This window comes from Eurosta solidaginis, chromosome 1, assembly GCF_040869045.1.
Source record: "Eurosta solidaginis isolate ZX-2024a chromosome 1, ASM4086904v1, whole genome shotgun sequence".
In the NCBI taxonomy this organism is placed as follows: Eukaryota; Metazoa; Arthropoda; class Insecta; order Diptera; family Tephritidae; genus Eurosta; species Eurosta solidaginis.
In genome coordinates, this window is record NC_090319.1 from 269,773,809 (window position 1) to 269,793,026 (window position 19,218).

The 19,218-nt window shown below is 37.1% G+C and overlaps 1 protein-coding gene across 3 annotated transcripts in view; it reads left to right on the plus strand.

Moving 5' to 3' along the window:
* Positions 1-19,218, plus strand: part of LOC137242990 (uncharacterized) — a 217,055-nt gene that overhangs the window by 186,209 nt on the left and 11,628 nt on the right. For all 3 annotated transcript variants that reach the window (XM_067770205.1, XM_067770204.1, XM_067770203.1), the window contains exon 3: positions 17,558-17,878. In XM_067770205.1, coding sequence (XP_067626306.1) covers positions 17,558-17,878 — 321 coding nt within the window. The remainder of the gene's footprint in view (positions 1-17,557; positions 17,879-19,218) is intronic.

Here is a 19,218-nt window from a genome sequence, read left to right on the forward strand (position 1 = left end):
TGCCACGCCCCTTTTATATATCGAAATTATTTTTAGCCTAAAACCTTCCCGTTGATCGAAGAAACCCATAACCAAAATTTGGCGATGATTGATGTGTGGGAAATACGTTTCCATAGCGAACACACACACACACAGAATTTGATTTTTATATATATATGACTAAACCGATTAGGGATTTCAAAATCAACTAACCATCATCTCTCCTTCCTGTATCTTTCCTAAACATTTCATGGCAATCTGTCGATCCGTTCTCGAGTTATGGAGTAATAATCAAAATGTACACTTCTTTTTATATATATAGATTTCAAACAGCTGGCAGTCGAATTATCTTTGCGGGAGTTTGGCCCGTTGTTTCATGCACTGCCGATCGGTAAGCCATCAAGAATAATTATATATGTGTATCCCACTCTTAATGAAACTTGTCGACTACTTTCCTTAAGTGTTCCTCTAAGGTTCTATTGAAACGTTCCACCATACCATCGGACTGAGGATGCAATGCAGTTGTCCGTGTTTTTCGAATGCCCAACTTCTTACACATTTCCTGGAACACAGCTGATTCAAAATGCCTGCCTTGGTCAGAATATAACTCCATTGGTACACCATACCATCCAACCCAATCGTTTGTAACCACTTCTGCTACTGTTTCCGCTTCTTGGTTTGGGATTGGGTATACCTCTGGCCATTTACTGAAATAATACCACCAGTACGTATTTGTTTCCGCGGTTGCCAGTAGGAAATGGACCAGAGACATCCAAGGCGATCCTTTCAAATGGTGCACCTGGCCATGACTTCGTGTCTTGCGCCCTTTCGCTGTGCTACAAACCTCGCAGTTGGCAATCCACTCGGTGAACGACTGACTGCAATGAACACAATAGAATCTCTGCTTAATTTTCTCGAGCGTCTTCTTGCTTCCAAGATGACCTCCACTTGGACCATTATGCAACTCCCTGAGCATGTCAGGAACTTTTTCCTGACCATCCTCACTCTCCCATACCCTATGCAAGCAAACGGATATCAATTCTAAACTATTCCACTGTGCCCAATATGACTTCGCAATGGGACTCTCTGCTGACATCTCCTCTCTATTTGGTCTTTCGTTTCGATCGAACCCTTGCATAACATGTGACAGATCTGAATCTTCTAGCTGACACTTCCTTAGTTGTTTCTTGACCTATTCATCCGTACACATTATAGTCATAAGCCGGACATCTATAATGTCTTCTTTAGTCTTAGCTTTTGCACAGTGTTTGCATTTCAAACTACATGGTCTTCGTGACATTGCATCGCCATTCCCATGGGTACTACCTTTTCGATGCTCAATTGAAAAGTCATAGCTTTGGAGTCGCTCGATCCCCCGTGCCAATTGACCTTCCGGATTACGGAACTGCAGGAGCCATTTCAACGCTGCGTGATATGGCCATGTTTTTCAATGTAGTCCTTTCAGTACCTGATCCACGAGTCTCTCAAAAGTAGCTGGTGCATTACATAGTCCAAAGGGCATTACTGTAAACTACCGAAGACCATCTCCGACACTGAAGGCTGTTTTCTCCTTGTCTTCCTCTTTCACTTCCACTTGCTTGTAGCCACTTTTTAAGTCCGGTGTGGAAAACCATTTTGTACCAGATATCGAGTCCAGAGTGTCGTCAATTCTTGCCAATGGGTAGCTATCCTTTTTCGTGACGTCGTTCAACTTGCGGCAGTCCACGCAAAACCTCATTTTTCCATCCTTCTTCTTTACAAGTACTACCGGTTAGCTCCATGGACTAGCTGATGGTTCGATGACGCCGCTGTCTCTCATTTCTTGTATGATTTGACTCACAACTTCCCGCTTCGCCAATGGAACACTACGTGGAGCCTGACGGATCGGCCTCGCATCTCCAGTGTCAATTTAACGTTTCACAACGTTGGTGCGGCCTGGTTTGGAGCCATCTTGGTCAAATATGTTGGCGTACTTTATGAGCAGTTGTTTTGCCTTACTCTGATAGTCAACTCCCCTAGCCCCTCCGTCCATGCCGTGATGTCAAGATCAGTATTACTAGTTAAAACGTGTTCCTGGAGCTGTTCACAGTTAATAATTACTTCAGGCTCTTGGCATCTTCCCAATATAGCTTCTTTGGTCAGTTTGAGTGGTGAATTGAACTCTTTGAGTACTCTTACCGGAATACGTGCATCTTGTTTTGTCATAGCCAGGGTTTTTCCTCCAAGTACGTTCGGTGTTGGTTTGTTTGCTCCTTCGACACCCCACAATTTGTTTGTCCCACAATCTCCATCAACCTTTGCCCATATGACTGCTTCTGATTTTGGTGGTATTTGCTGACTCTCTTCCACCAGCACTCGTTTACTGCTGTAGCCTCTCTCGTAGCCGAAATTAAGTGGCACATCCATGTTCTTATATCGCATCGTCTTGCTTTGCATTTCGATCTTGATGCCTTGGTCAATTAAGAAGTTCACTCCAATTATGATTTCACCAACAATCTCTGTCACTATAAAATTGTGTATCCCAATTGTAATCCCAATTGCTACTTCACATGATACTTCTCCAACCACCTGGGTGTCCTCTCCCTTTGCTGTACGTAATCTTGCTCCAAGCAATGGTCTTATCTTCTTGTTGACTAAATCCAATCGAATGATGGAATGAGATGCATCCGTATCTACAGTCAGTAGACGTTCCTTTCCATCCACATGTCCTCCGACAGTAAGATTGCTCGACCTTCTTCCAACCTGCGAGATAGAGTTTATGGGGCATTCAATTGCGGGAGACAGTTGTCGCCCCTTGCGGTTGACTCGTTTTAGTTTGGAGATTTGCTCATCTCTTTCAGCTCTGCGCTTATGACCACCCACATGTTTGGAACTATTAGGGTTGGTGTTGCAATAACGCCCAATGTGCCCTGGCATTCCACACTTAAAGCATTTGACTGCATCATTATTCTTCTGCTGCGTTCCCTTCAATGCTTCCAAAATTTCGTCTACCCACTCTGGTCATTCCACTTCCGCACGATGGGCTTTGTCTGCTGGCTTACTCAAAAGTAACGCTGTTTCCTGAGTCAGTACATGGGATACCGTTTCAGCAAATGTTAGCTTTGGGTTTGCGTATGTAGCTCGCATGATTTCGACGTCGCGTATGCCATTTATAAAACTCTGAATCTTTACGCTTTCAGTGTATTCCACTGGTGCGTCCGCATTTGCAAGATGAGCCAATCTATCAATGTCTGAAATAAACTCCTGCAAAGTTTCGTTAGATTTTTGGTAGAGGTTTTGCAATTCAATTTGGTAGATTTGTTTCCTGTGTTCGCTTCCGTAACGTCGTTTTACAGTGGCCATCAATGCTTCATAGTTGTTCCGCTCTCCTTCGGGAATCGTCTGTACGATTTCGGCTGCTGGCCCCTTCAATGCTACGAATAGAGCTGCAACTTTATCTTCAGCATTCCAGTTGTTCACTGCTGCGGTCTTCTCAAACTGTAGCTTAAAGACCTGTAAAGGAACAGAACCGTCAAAGGATGGTGTCTGTACCTTTTGATTACTCGCTGAAACTGTTGGGCGATTTATTTGCAACTCCTGTATACGGGCTCTCAAAGCTTCTATATCGGCATCAATTTTGTCCTCGAGCTGTACAATTTTTGTGTCCTGCGCTTCCAGCTTTGATGTTACCCTTGCTTCCTGTGCTTCTAACTGCGAGGACATTTGTGCCACTTGTAAAGATAAGCGCCGCTCTTGTGCTTCCATCCTAGATGTAATCTGTGTCGATATTTCTGAAATACGAGTTTCTTGTGCTTCAAACTTCGATGTTATGCGTGTCTCCTGCGATTCCAGTAGGGATGCCATATATGTCTTCTGTTCTGCCAGTTGAGATGACACTGTCGATGTTTGAGCAGATATTGCAGCCAAAATCGTGTTCAAGACTGTGCTCGTAACTGTCTGCGAGGTTTCGTTTTTCTCTTAAATTTTTGTTGTTGTCTTGTCCCCATCATGATGAAAGACATCATCATCCACATTAATTCCTTCCGTTTTTACCTCTCGTAGCCGTGCTTGAAGTTCAATCTTATTGCCGGTTGTATTCAATCCCCGGTTCTCCAACTCCTTTTTCAGTTGCTGGATCCTTAATTCACTTAACGTTGTCATATCCAAGTTGTATTCGGAATTTATTCAACAATTCCTCTTCTGACACCAATTGTAACGAATTCTGGGGAATTTTGCTTATTCCAAACCTTCTGCTAATGTTCAAATCGCTAAACTGTTGAATAAATAACTCCAATATTCAATAACGCAAAATGGTCTTTATTAGATTATTTTGAAAGTACGTCACAATAACACTTATACTTCACAATCAATAGCTTGCTTAAACTTGTTATCGATGATACTTTCCAATAAATAATCGATAATAAATTGATAACTCATTGTTAACTTCTCATATCGATAGTAGGTTAGGTTGAACTGGCCGGTCCAGGAGAACCTCACATAGACTGCATAAGTTCGTAGTGTTACCAGAAACTTACTTAACGACCAAACTAAAAAAATCTATCAAAAATCAGGACCTATGTTATAAAATAACTGCGTCCTCTTGGCAAATACTAGAAGTTTCCTAGGACCTATGCCACTCGAGTCTTAACCTGGCAAGCGCAAACCGCACTTCTTACATCTGCTATCACAGGACAAGCCCAATTTAAAAGCATGTGACATCAGAAGGCAGTGTCCAGTCAGAATACCCGTCATGAGTCTAACCTCTCTTTTTATTAATAGAAGAACTTTGTTATTAGTCTAAGGTTGTAAGACAGCACATAATCTTCGCCACTTTACATCCCCGCGTTTGGACCTACGCATTTCCCGCTTGGTCGATCATGTACACCTCTCGCCCAATCTAATTGGGACATCTACCGAGCAAGCTTCAAGGGATGCGCCCCTTTTTAGCTAGTTCATCCGCTTTTCATTCCCATCTGTTCCCATATGCCCTGAGACCCAATATAAATGTATGCTTTTCCCCGTCCCAATTTTTCCAGGACTTGTTTACAATCTAACCCACTTTTAGATTATTGCCTTAATTGCTGCTTGGTTATCAATATAAAAGTTAATACGTCTGCAGTTTAAGTTATTCTCTTCCAGTGTTTCTACTATTTTGGTTAACGCTTGGAAAACGCTGCACTAATCTGGCAGCTTGTAGGATCTATTTATATCCGGCCCAGTATACCAAAGACCCTACTCCTTCCACTACTTTGGATTCATCTGTGTACACATGTAACACCTCATCCGCCATTTGAGCGAAGTTAAGTTAAACATTTCCTTTAGACTTCAATACCAACCTTAAGTTCGAAACTAATTATTTTTAATTCGCCTAAGGAGAGTTATGTATGCATATTTACATATATATAACATTTAGAAAATCAATATTTTATTTACATATCTTTCCAATTTAATTTTTTTGTTTCTTAATGTCTTAGCATACTACTTATAAACTTGACCAGTTCGACGTGTCATGGGAACCGCCACAGTCTTTACCAAATGTTACTTTTGCTGTTCAAGTAAAAGGATATACGAAAGGGCATCTATTGTGGGAAGTCGTTGTTAATGGTTTTACTAAAAATTATTTAAAAGCCAAATAAATTATGTATATAACAATGAGATAGCTTATATAACAATATCTGTAATTTTATGAGCCTGAGGCTGCAGACATACGTACATATATCTATCGTATCTATCGATTTTGAAATAAAAAATAATAAGACAAAGTTAGTAAATAATAATTGAAGGTAATCGTGAAAAATGTTGTATTTTCAGCAAACAATGGCTACTCGTAGATAGCCGTTATTATTTACCTCTTTCTTGCTTAATATCGTATATAAGGTTCTATAGCCGTGCGGATTCAGACCTAGTAAGTCTACTACTGATGGTGCCCCAGATCATGGAGAAGACTCTTGGTAAGATAATCGACACTTAACATATTTTTATCGCCTTCAAATCAGCCCTTGACAGCGCGTAAAGGCATTTCTTTTATGCTGCACTGTCTGAAATTTAGATCACAAAAGTTCATCATAGGGGATGTTCATTTCACGTATGCAATGTCCTTACGCACTTCCGCATCAAAGCGACATTTTCTCCAAAAAAAAATTCTAATAATTAAATGAAAAACAGTAAACAAGACAAAGGCGCGAAAGCAAAAACTAACAACAATTCTAAAGAGAATCTACTGATGAACAATACTCGTAAAAAAGGGAAAACGTTAAAGTTTATGTTGCATCAATTTATTTATTTTTTTCATACACACATTCAAACGTACATTTGTAGGACATCCAGTAATGAGGATCATCCTCAATCTGCATTCTGTGAAAGCAAAAGGATATAAACTGCAACCATCGACCGTTTAATGTTCGTTGTCTCGAATTGTATGACGATCGCCTTTATCAATGTATGGGTGTTTTACTGGCTTTTATAATACAAAAATCGCACATAGAGCAAATGTACCGCTAGTCGACGGATAAAAGAACACTTTGTCGCATATAAAATTGCTCTGCAATTAAGGCGAAGATTGTTTGTTGTGATTTGAATTTACTGTAAGACATTTAGGAACGAGGTGCGCTCGAATTACATGGTTAAGTGTTAAAACTTCTGCTTTGATAGTGCCTCACTAGATTTTTATGAAAATTGCCTTTAGAAGAGTGGATTACAAGGCCCGTAGAGTTTGGGTACGAACCAACCATTTTTAGCATAGAATTCGCTGATGAAACGTTTACTGCCGGAAGTACATATAAGCGCAAACTGAATCATTGTTTGCTCTGCTGATTTTCAGTCGCTGCACCCACACGACATGTTCGCAAATGCCGAGTAGATTTCTGAAGCTCTGCGAAGCACTTAAGGGCATCGCTGTCTCAGAAACATTTGACTTGTCCGGTCGGTATTTTAGGATAAAGTTTAATGCACGAACATTTATAAACTTCACCTAGTAGCTAATGAAAATCAAGATCTCTAAAAAAACGTAAATCTTCCTCCTCTTATATTGGGCCTAAAGATTCAAGATGAGCATTATGCCTTTATAACCCCGATTTTAAACAGAAAGGTTATTGTGGGCCCACACAGTTTTACAGTCAACAATACTGGATTTTTGAAACAAATTTTGAAATAGAGCGGTTTTTAACCAAATTCCTAGAAAGGGCGTTTTTGAAAAAGGGAAGTTCTGTTGTTAGGCTGAAATATAGTGTATCGAAGCTTAATCGCAAGAAATTTTAAAAGTGTTACTTTTCGCATGGCATTTCGATATATACATAAATCCGATTGGTAATTTTCTATTTTCTTATTCGAATCAACAAAATATCTTTTGTAAAAAGGTTGCTATTGAATTATCTGCTCTCTGGAACCTAAGAAAAGGGCACCTCACAGGCGATACATGGAAATTGGATTAAAAGAGTTATTAGATATATTTGACAGGATCCAAAGCTACAAATATTCGATTTATCGGACTAGTTTATTCCACTTGTCTTTTGATATCTCATTTTGTTCAATGTTAGCTAAGAGATGTTCGTCTTCATTAAAGGACTCGACAGTGTCATAACATCAACTGACAAATTATTTTAGCCGTCTCTTTCCAAAATACTGAAATCGACTACTTTTAGCCAAATGTGTTCTTGATTGGGTGCACCAAAATACGACACGTCTTCTTTTGCAAGTGTTTTTGGCTATGCCAAGCCCCCCTTCTTCTGAGGATAATTCGGATGCCGATGAAACACTTTTTTGCGGTGGAGCATTTTTATTCATGACCATCTCCTGCCACGCAACCGTTGGATTTTTGTTCGCTGCTCATATCTGCATAAAACTGCTCACTAAGTTGCCAACCAAGAGCACCCCTGAAGAAACTCCTAATGGCCCTCTATTCTTATTTCGGTAGTGTCAATAATTGTGAGCCATCTTTAAAGAGAGGTATTAAAAGAGACTTATGATCGCAAACTTTGTTCATCGCAATAGGACTACTCGTTTTCATTGCCGAAGCACCACACCTATGTATATTGATATTAGCTGTATGTTTTTTACATGTATAAACATATGCACATAAACTTTATATCGTCTGCTAAGTGTGTAACATTTGCCCCTATTACTGTTCACAACTCAACTCTGATTGGGTTGAAATTTCGCAATTTGGTATTACAGATTACAGCTCAACCTGTCAAAAAAAATGTCGGTTGAGTTGTATAGTCTTACAACTTTTTGTGGCATTACCGTTTACAACCTTGTGTTGGTGTAGTTGTCAAAGACGACAAAATCTTACAACTGATTACTAGCAGTTGTCTCATACAATTTTGCAATTGTTTTGAAAAAAGGTAACGTTTTACAAGACGGTTCACCACCTAATTTTTAACAAAAAATTTTCAAAGTTGGTATCAAAAGACACGTTTCGACCTCCGATTTTAGAATCCAAAAACAAAAATTAAAAATTTCATTTCTGTCATATCATTTCTGTTAAAATTTTCATGTGGTTGTTGTATTTTGCCAAATTTTTTGTACACACTAATGCAGAAAGGCGTTGGATGCACCCAGGGTTATTTTTACAAATCGTTCTGTACAAAAAAAATATGGATCAGGCTTCGTATTTCGGACCCTCTCGGGCCATTTTGTCGGTTTTTGTAAATATTTTTCGACAGAAATAAATTTTTAATTTCCGCTTTCGAAACCTAAAAACGGAGATCGAAACACGTCTTTTGATACCACCTTTGATAAGAGTTAGATGGTGCACGGTCTCATGAAACGTTACAGGAAAAAAAAACAAAAAATTTAAAGCCGGTAATTAAACCTTTTTAATCAAACAATAATCAACAATTTTGTACACATTTATAGAAAAAACAATGTTTAAACGAAGAATTACATTGAATAACTTTTTGACTTTATTGAGCGACATTCCGAAGTTGGACGAGGCTGGCCGCAGTTCGGATGCAGCCAAAATAGGTGAAATTATGCGAACGTGAGTCCCATTGATACTAGTCACTACTCCTGGAAATCCTGTTTAAGAGTAAAATATGGTTTTAATCCACTTCGTACAAATATGCTCCTCAATAATATCTAAAACCAGTCCAACACCAAAATCATTTCCACAGCATTTTTGATAGCTGTCATCAGCAAGGAATCTGAGCGTGGGACATAATTTTAAAATATGGGAAAAGCCTTCCCTCGAACGCGTTTGCGGAGATGGTCCTTAATTGTGTTTAGTAATGAGCAAAATGCTTCCTTTCAAATCTGTAAAATAACTTCATTTGAAGCTCATCATTTGTCACTTAAACATTTTCTTACTTGGTGCTTGGTAGTTCCAAGGGATTGGAATGATCCCGCGAATGTTTTTCGTATTCGCGACATATCATATTGTACACAATACATATTAATCACCAACACTTTCGCCATTATTAAATAGATTTCATATAATATCCGTTTTGCTTTTAATAACAAAGTCACTTTCGCAAATGCTTAAATTTCCGCCACAAATTGATCAGCTGTTCATTTATCTGTCAAATCATCACTTTCTTAGGTTGGCAACATCAATTCAACTTCAATTGAAAGTTGTAATTAGTAATACCAAACAGGAGTTGAGTTGTCTTAAAGTTGAGTTGTTTTAATTACAACCCAACTAAGTTGAGTTGTTAACGGTAATAGGGGCATTTATCTTAACTTATGGAATTGTTGCGCATTAAATTAATACTGCTAAATTTCAGTATGCATTATACTCAGTTGCAACTGAATTGAATCTCTCCATTTTATCTCTACACTTTTCTCCACTTCTATGACCAAAAATGGTGTGCGTCCACCATTTATCGCAGCTGATTCAGCTGTAGGTTATACACTATGAGCAACAGAGGTGCACGTCTCCGCTATTCACTACAACCCGTCTTGTAGCGAGTTATTTACCAATGTCGCGAGTTTTTAATAATTGCCGCTAGATGGATCTCCTAAACAGTATATAAGTGATGATAAGAAGGCAATGGCTCAGCTATAATAAGCCGATAGAAAACCGATAACTGTATATATACATGTAAAGAAAAACACGGCTATTGAGTTATCGGTTTTCTATCGGCTTAATATAGCTGAGCCATCGGCTTCTTATTGGTTTCTTATCGGCTTGTTAAAAGACAGGTTACAGGTGTGTAGTCAATTTCGTATTGAAGTTTTATCGGTATAATAATAGATGGATAGATTTTTTAGAATTATAACAATACTTCTTTATTAACGCACTTTGTTACTGGTATAGCAATACATCCACGATATTTTTTGATCACCCCTCATAACTTATGAAACTATCGTTAACTGGGGTAGGGTGTTGCGTGTCTGCGCGAAATGAAGAAGCCAAATATATAGTTTACGTTTTCTTAAAAAATCTGTTTGTTTTTACGGAAATAAAGTATCTATTGTGCTAAGTGTTTTATAAGCTAAAATGTAAACATTAAGAGATTTAAGTGTTGAAGTTGTAAAAAGTAAAAAATTAAAATAAAAGGAGATGAACAAAGAAATTGCGCATATTCCAAAAACACTTGAAAATAAAACAAAAGTATCCACATTACCCGCCTTAAATCATCCTACCATTGCATAAAAACATCGAGCAGATAACTACATACATAAGTACACGAGTATGTAGCTCTAGTCCTTCAAACTGTGTCACACGATTCGCACATCCGGTGCTCACGGCGTATTACTCATCCAAGCATGTTTCATCTTAAGCCTCCTCCTTGCAAAACTAAAGAAATATGCCGCAAAATTCTAGGATTTCAATGGAGGTGGACATGCAGGAATGCAATGGTCGCTTTAGTGTGAACGCAGCAGTAGCCACAATGCCACCGCACAAGTGCACTTCATAATGACCAATTGGTTACTTAGAAATGATTGTTGTAAAATTTACGAATTTATGACCCATTGGACAGTGAGGATTTCGCCTTTTTTGTCAATGGCGAGGCACAATAAGGAGCAACGGTTCTTTTAATTAACGCGTCACTTTCTCATAAACTCAGATTAAAACAAAACCAAAGCAACAAGTTTGTATGAGTTTGTTGTTTTGTGCACTCATATACCTACCTATATAAAGAGAGAACGAAAATAAGTAGGACTTCAAATTCTTATTGCCGTAAACAGCTGATGCATCAGCTGATAAGGTGTGATGCAGAAATAAGAGAGTTGCTGCCAGCAACAACGCCAACGTCGTCTTTACATGTAAGTGGACCACCAAGACAAATCCACAGGTCAAACAGGATGTGCGCAAAGGATTTTCAAGTGAAACTTTTAAATGCTCCTGCAGCTCGTTAATCGTCGTCTTTGGTGTTTGGTAAATGGTTGGAAATGTTTTCCAATGTTCACTAAATGCCACTTCTAAGAAATCCATTATTTCCTAATTATTGTTGTTTTAGTTTGAATGAATGAAAGAATGCTGCATAAATTACGAAAACACATGAAATAAATTTATTAAGTTTGAATGGAGTTTATGTCTAAAGTATTGGCGTTCATATACGGCCTGAAATAAGTACCAGGCACACATGTCTTGTTCAAAAAACGGTTCATGAGAACTCCAAGAACTGGGTGTCTGAAAAAAGCATCATGATTCATCATATCAGCACTTGACTTTTAAAGATAGGAAATTACAGCCTGCTACTATAGAACGAATAATGTACCTAAACAACTGAACAGCACAATGCTGAAGCCAGATAACCCAAATTTGGCAAGAGATGGCGGAAAATGCTTGCAATGGGCGTTTTAACGAACACAAACTTTTTTGATACGTTGCAAACACGTCAGTTGAATTGCAGAGTGTTTTACATGAACTGTGTGTTGAGCAGATTTTAAACCAAGTGTCAAATCATGAACAAATTAATAAAAACTCGCAGAAATTAAACTCCTAAACCACCATTAGGGAATAGTGAAATATGAAATGATCATAAGAGGTGAGCAAATATAGCCCAAAAAGTTGTTGTTGTAAACTCCAAACCGTTGAATGGATCATAGATTCAGCAAGCTCAACGGCTGATCAACAGTTGTGTCTACTGAAAACTCCGAATTTAAAATATTTACCATCAACATCATCCATTAGTTGGCTCCTAGCATTCACGAAAATCATTTCTATTTTGCGCCGACTGACGCCACATCAATTGGGTGTGGATGGGATTTTTTTAACTCGGTAGGGGTCGCTCTCGAGCAATGTTAGGAACCAGCATTAACACAAACAACAACATTAGCTCTGAAATCCAGCAAATAATCACTCTTGCCTATAAATGGTAATTTGGACTAGGCAGGCAATTGGAAAGTAAAATTCTATCTCAGTAAACGAAAATCATGTTCTACAAGTCACTCTAGAAGCATGGACCATGACAACATCAAATGAAGCGGGCTCTGGCAGTGTGCGAAAGAAAAGTTCTTCGAAAGATTTACGGACCTCTACGCCTTGGCAACGGCGAAGAAAATTTAATGATGAGCTGTACGAGCTTTACGGAGACATCAACATAGTCCAGCGAATTTAAACGGAATGGCGGAATCCAGATTGTATGCGTAAGCGTATATGTAGTTTTTGGAAGCGTGTAGTGTTAGCTTAGCATGTAGGATTGGTATGCTATATGGGGTTATGCAGAATGTAAGCGTAAGTGTACAACGTAATTCAAGCTAAGACAAGGCAGAGAAAGATTTGTTATGGGATAGCTATCGATGTCAATATACAAGTTATCGATTTGTTATCGATTTGTTATATATATTGTAATGAATTTCTGCTAACGTTCGAATCGCTAAACTGTTGAATGAATAACTCCAATATTCAATAATGCAAAATAGTTTTTACTAGACTACTTTGAAAGTACTTCACAAAAACACTTATACTCCACAACTAATAGCGTGCGTAAATTAAAACTGTTTACTGATTACTCAGCTTTCGCTGCTTTTATACTCTCTGTTGCCTCGTCTACCCATTTCTCCTAAGGTCTAGTAACTTCGCGAACTTCATGGTTGGTTACCAGCCATAGATGTACATGTATATTTGTAGTTTATAGTCCCTCGCATAGCCATATGCGTGTGTATATGTGAGTACTACTTCGGCTGATGGTGAGTATCTGTCTTCTGCCTTGTATGTACATGATGATTGATGACTGATTTGTTTACGTACATAAAAGTGGCTGCTTAGTATCGGATTAGGGATGCTAGTATCACTTAGTGATGTGAATATTCGTCACAATATGTTAACGATAACGAAGGGAATCGATGGGCACTTGATTTCTCATTCGACGAAATATCGGTTCGTTATCAAAAGTATATAGATGTGTTATCATTTTGTTGCTAGAAAATTATCGATTTGTCATCAAAAATTTATAGAATTGTTATTGAAAAAATATCGATTTGTTTTCAAAAATATGTCAATATGTTAACGAATATTTATCGATTTTTTGTCGATAATTATTATTCTTTTATAAAATATTTAACCGTTCTTTATCCAAAATGTATCGATATGTTATCAAAAATTATCAGCTTTTTATGGAAAAGTTTCCGATTTATTACCGAAAATATACATTACTTATCGAAAGTTTATCGAGTTATCAAAAAGTTAGCGCTTTTGCCTCAAAAAAAAATTATTTCTTATCGAAGCGTTAGCAATTTATTATAGATTGATTAACAACGACTCATCGGTTTGTTATGAAACAGATGCCGATAAAACTTCAATAAAAAAATTACACTTCTGCAAACCGTTGAAAACAAGTCGCAAAAAACGAATATAAGCTTATAACTTGGCGATAACAAGCTAATGGTAAACCGATAGCGCGACTATAATAATTCGTATAGTAAATAATAAAACAATTGCTTGTCGATATCGGTTTCTACCGATTAGATACCGGTGAAGCTTTTTCAAAAAGCCCAAAATTATTTGTTTCTGATAAAGTAACCTCTGTTGTGGTGTAACACTTGTTTTCTATATGTACATCTGTAGGTTTACACATCGAATTTACGAGTACTTGGTGCTCACCCCTTTTTTACATCCTTGTATTGTACACAATTGGAGAATCTCCCAATCAAGTTTTGAGTAAGAGCCAGAATCTTGAAACTTGGAAAACACATCGGAACCCGATGACAATTGAACTAGAAGGAACAAAACTTTGCTAGGTAGTCCAGGCATCGGGTAAGTTCTGAAAGAACTTGCGAGGTTGAAAAATTTGCTTCCGAGTTTTAAGGAGTTTACCGATACTCCAGAGACCTTAAATTTGAACGAAACTTTGGGCTCCAGTAGTTTGTAGTATTTAGGATAAAAGAGTTTTCTAGGTGGGATAGGGATCGAGGTATTTAGAAAGTCCTTTTACAACATGTGGAATCTAGTGACCGTAGAGCTATATTCTGGAAACTAAGAACATAACTCAAAACCCCATGAGCCCCATGAAAATGCAACATGAGGGAAAACAATTCTCGCTAGGTGGTCCAGAGATCGTGACAATTCAAAAACCCTCCGAACTTGGAAATTTTGCTTTTGAGCTTTAATGAACTTACGGATAATTCACAGACCTAAAACTTTAGGTTAAAATATGTAGGATAAGAAAGGTTTCCATATGGGACAGGGATCGAAATATTTAGAAAGTATGTGCAGTAACAAAATGTTGAGTCTTGCGATCGTTATTTGAGTAACTTCCCGTAGAGCTCGATTCTTCAAACAAAGAACATCCTTCAGAACTCCATGACAATGCAACATCAGAGGAAGAAATTTTCGTAAGGTGGTCCAGGGATCGTTAAAATTAAAAAAACTTCCGAACTTTGAAATGTTGCTTTCGAGATTCAGAAAACTTGCGGATAATACAGGGACTTGAAGCTTTGAACTAAACTTCAGGCTGTATTAGGTGATAATATTTAGGATAAAACAGTTTTCTAGATGGGACAGGGACCGAGATATTTAGATTTTTGCCCCTTATAAAAGTATTTGCAGTAAATATGTTAAAGTTTGAATATCAAAGTTCATAAAGATTATGTCTTTGTTTAAAGACACATTTATCGTTCGTTTGGTATATTTTTATAAAGAAATTACTTAAACAAGTTTTATCTTCTTTTTGTTATAGTTAAAAATTGCCATACAAAAATATTTCATATTCGAGGTACGAAATGTTGCTTTTTCCATGCGCTCTAATGTAAATACATAAAATTTTTAATTAAGTTTTTAATTCAATCTCAGTTCTAAAAAATGATTGTTACATAATTGAGGTAATTCAACTACTGGGTTTCTTCATAAATTTCATATTAAATGCTTAATTTTAGGAAAATCAATGGCAGTCGGAATTCAAATTGCCATGAATCTTCGTTGAGTTGCTTAAAAATTGTGGAAACAAAATGTTCGAAAAAAGATTAGTGTTATTAAGCGTTTATTTTATTTATTTCTTTGGTGTAGTGGTAAGTCGTAATTATTTAAATTTCACTTTGTTAAGTTAGTTTAAAACTTATAAAAAGTTTGTGTTATAAAGAATTTTTAGTCTAAACCGACTGATATACGCACATATAGAGCCCTAGGAACACTTCAATGTAAACGGCGAGTATTTCAAATTAGAAAGCGACTTGCGGTAAGGAGCGCATTCTGGTAGGATAAAGGGACCCCAGTGGGTTGGGGAGCGTAGAATATATCCCCAGCAAGTATGCCTGTCGTAAGAGGCGACTAAAATACTCAAATTACACGGGTCAACACAAAATTTGACTTTGACTTCAAAACATTAAATTTTAATTCTTTCTGTCGTAATTTGACAAAAAAAATATATATGGGATGAAAAGGTTTGCTTTCCTATTTAGAAAACCGCTTGAACGAAATTTTTCAAAATCTGTGGTTTTAATGAAAATTAAACAATTCAAATAAATATTTTTATTAAGTTTTAATATCGAAATAACTTACAAAAAAGTGTAAAATGATTTAAAAGTGCACACTTTTATTTTTCTTTTATGTTCATAGGTACTATCCCTCATTAAACCTCAAATATAGTCTCCCATCATGTTTTCATTATATTGGCCTTGATAAGGTTGTTCGAAGAAGAAGAGCCTGAAAGCTCTGCTTTACTTTTTTGATGTTTTGGTTATTCTGGTATCGGTAAAAACTCCTTATCGGCATTGCTTTTATAAGAACTAAGAGATGATACACTTCTCTGCGATAATTTTTTCGGTGGCTCTGGTATTGGTCGTGTCAGATCATGTACGGCTGGAGCAGAAGAAGATTCAAGATCAGGATAATTGATAGGTTTTGCATTTTTAGCTTTACGTCTTTTACTCGGATTCACAATGCAAAAGTAGCAGTCTTTAACGTGGTCTTTTAGTTCTCGCCAGGTTCTTGGGGTTGCAAATTTCATAGATCTTTTCTCACCTCGATACCAACCTAAAATATAGAAAGGGAGGTCTAAATGTCTACTTTATTTAATTTACTATTTATATAAAATTTTCTTACCTTCCAAACATATTTTACAATAAGTATAAGCAATATGTGGTACCCATATCTTGTCTTGATTCCAAACAGGACAGCCAAAATATGCTTCGGAGGCTTCACAGAGGATGAGAGATGTATTTAATTCATATTTTATATCTAGAACTTTAATAAATTGCCCACATATATAAAAAAAAGCATCAGCTTCATATTTACACTTTCGCGACGACATTTAAGTTATTCTAGATTTTTACAAAACACCTGATCGTTGTTTATCACTCTAGAGCCATGAGTATTGTTACTATAAATATTACGAAAGCAAACTTTATACCAAAAAAAGGTATTTTCTTTTCGTTTTTGTTTATAATAAAACAGAAAATCATGAAATATACTTTAGGACAAAGAACAAATTTTTTTTTTTGTAAAGTCGTATTATTCAAGGGGTTGTGAAGCGCACCTCTTTCAACTGATTGCCAGCGCAATTTATAGAGATAGCTCTCTTCTGTTTCTTTAGAAGCCGAGGCTCTGACCACTTCAAGTTCCTCATGGACCCAAGGCTGGTTTGGGATGGGGACGGGATGGCCTAGAAGGTTCAATGTGGTACATGAAATCGTTCTCGAGATGTTCTTTATCGCTACAACAACACCAACAAAGAGTATAGGGATCTATTGAAAGCTTTAAGACGTGAAATCAATGGTCTCGCCGAAACATTTATGTCCTGACAACGAATGCTCCAGCGCAAAATCATATCTATGTATAAGAGAATTAATCCAAGAGCGCATAACGGTAGGAATGCAGAGTGATCACGTTTCAATAAATATCCACTTGAAGCGCTTCTTTACGCACATTTTCTATCAATAGATGATGCGCGTTAGCTGGAGGTGACATATATCGTCAGGTTCAAAAGAGGGTTCCTTAGCTATGCTGCATATGGCTGGTTCCAAATATTATTTAATGGTCGCATAGTACTGAATCGCTTCGCGCACTCATGGATAATGGACCGGGTCGAATTATTATTACAAACATTTATGCACCAATTGCAAGTCAAAATAATTACAACAATTTGTGTTCAATGTGGAATGAAATCAACCATAAAATACTTACGTATTTAACTAAACTTTCAATTACTAAATTGAACAATTAAATTAAAATATTATTTTTTTTTAATTGTTATTTTTTTTTTTTCATTATCAATAGGCTCCACTATCATACACCAGCGCAAAAACGAAAATTTTCGACCACAGTATGGTAGAAAAGATAGAACTTATTTTAGTGCAGCACAATGGAAGAAAAAAATTCAATGGCACATTTGAATATAAAGTTGAGCTGCAGTTCTTGGAAGTGGAAGGATCTTTAAAGTTTAAACGATCAACTAAGGATTGGGTACCTTTTGCCAACCTCAAGGTCGACATGTGCAAATTTCTTGGGAATAATTTTAAGAGCAACCGTTATCTTCGATTATTTTTAAAAGATTTGAAACAATCTACTCTAGGTACAGCACAATGTCCATTTCCAGCGGTGAGTGAACATAGAAAATCTAAGTAGGGCTTTTAAATTGGTTTATATATAATTTGAAACACACCTTTACGCTAATAATTTTTTAAGATGCACATCTGTTTCTAATAAATTTATTACTCCTCAAGCATTTTTCAATGACGAAGTTATGCCAACTTAAAAAAGCAACCAATCGTACATACGTTACTCTCCTCGGCACGATAAACGAATGCACATGTGAAGAATTTGACTCACTTCCTGTGAAATTTAAGAGACACAGATTTCAGAGCTACTGGAAAAAATTGGGCGTGTCCTCAACCGATTTCATCTACTACCAATTACTTGTAAATTTATAAACAAATTGGTAGAAAATCAATGCTCTTAAATTATTTAGAATTCGTTCGCGGGTTGAAGCTTAAGCAGAAGGCAACTTTACCCGAAACGATACTTTTCCATAAATAATCGATAATAAATTGATAACTCATTGTTAAACTCTCATATCGATAGTATGTTAGGTTGAACTGGCCGGTCCAGGAGAACCTCACATAGATTGAATAAGTTCGTAGTGTTACCAGAAATCTACTTAACGACCAAACTGAAAAAAGCTATAAAAAACCAGGACCTTTGTTATAAAATAACTCCTTTCTCTTGGCAAATACTAGAAGTTTTCTAGGACCTATGCCACTTGCTGCTGGAGTCTTAGCGCAGGACACGAGCGCAAAATGTGCTCAATCTTTTCCTCCTCCAACCCGCACTTCTTACATCTGCTATCATAGGTCAAGCCTAATTTAAAAATAGCTCCTTCCGATACTTTGGATCCATCTGTGTACACATGTATCGCCTCGTCCGCCATTCGAGATCCCTTGCGCCAGCCATTCACCTCTATTGTGGCGTTAAGGGCCCCCTGGAATAAATCTATAAATTTACTATAAATCTATTAATTTATTTTCAACGATACCCGCGTCTACACCTCGTTGATAACTCAGGGGTTGTAGTAGAACGATAAGAAGGGTAATTCAACCAGAAATAAATCATTTCGGATCTCTTGAGAACAGCTGCGTCGGCTTCTTATGGATTTGTTGTCAGCTCGTGATCGCCGAGTCATGAGCTTGTCAAATCAAATCGATTACTTTTTGTTAACTTTTTGATAACATATCAATAAATATTCGGTAAATATTCGATAACTAAACGATACTAAATCGATAAATTTGAGATAACAATCAGATAACGGTTTTACAACAAATCGATTGCTTTTCGATTATATATCGATCACTTCTTTGATACCAAATTTATTACTCATCGATTATCTATGTTATCTATATCAAATTTACAAATTTGTTTTAAATCAATAACCCGTCTAGACC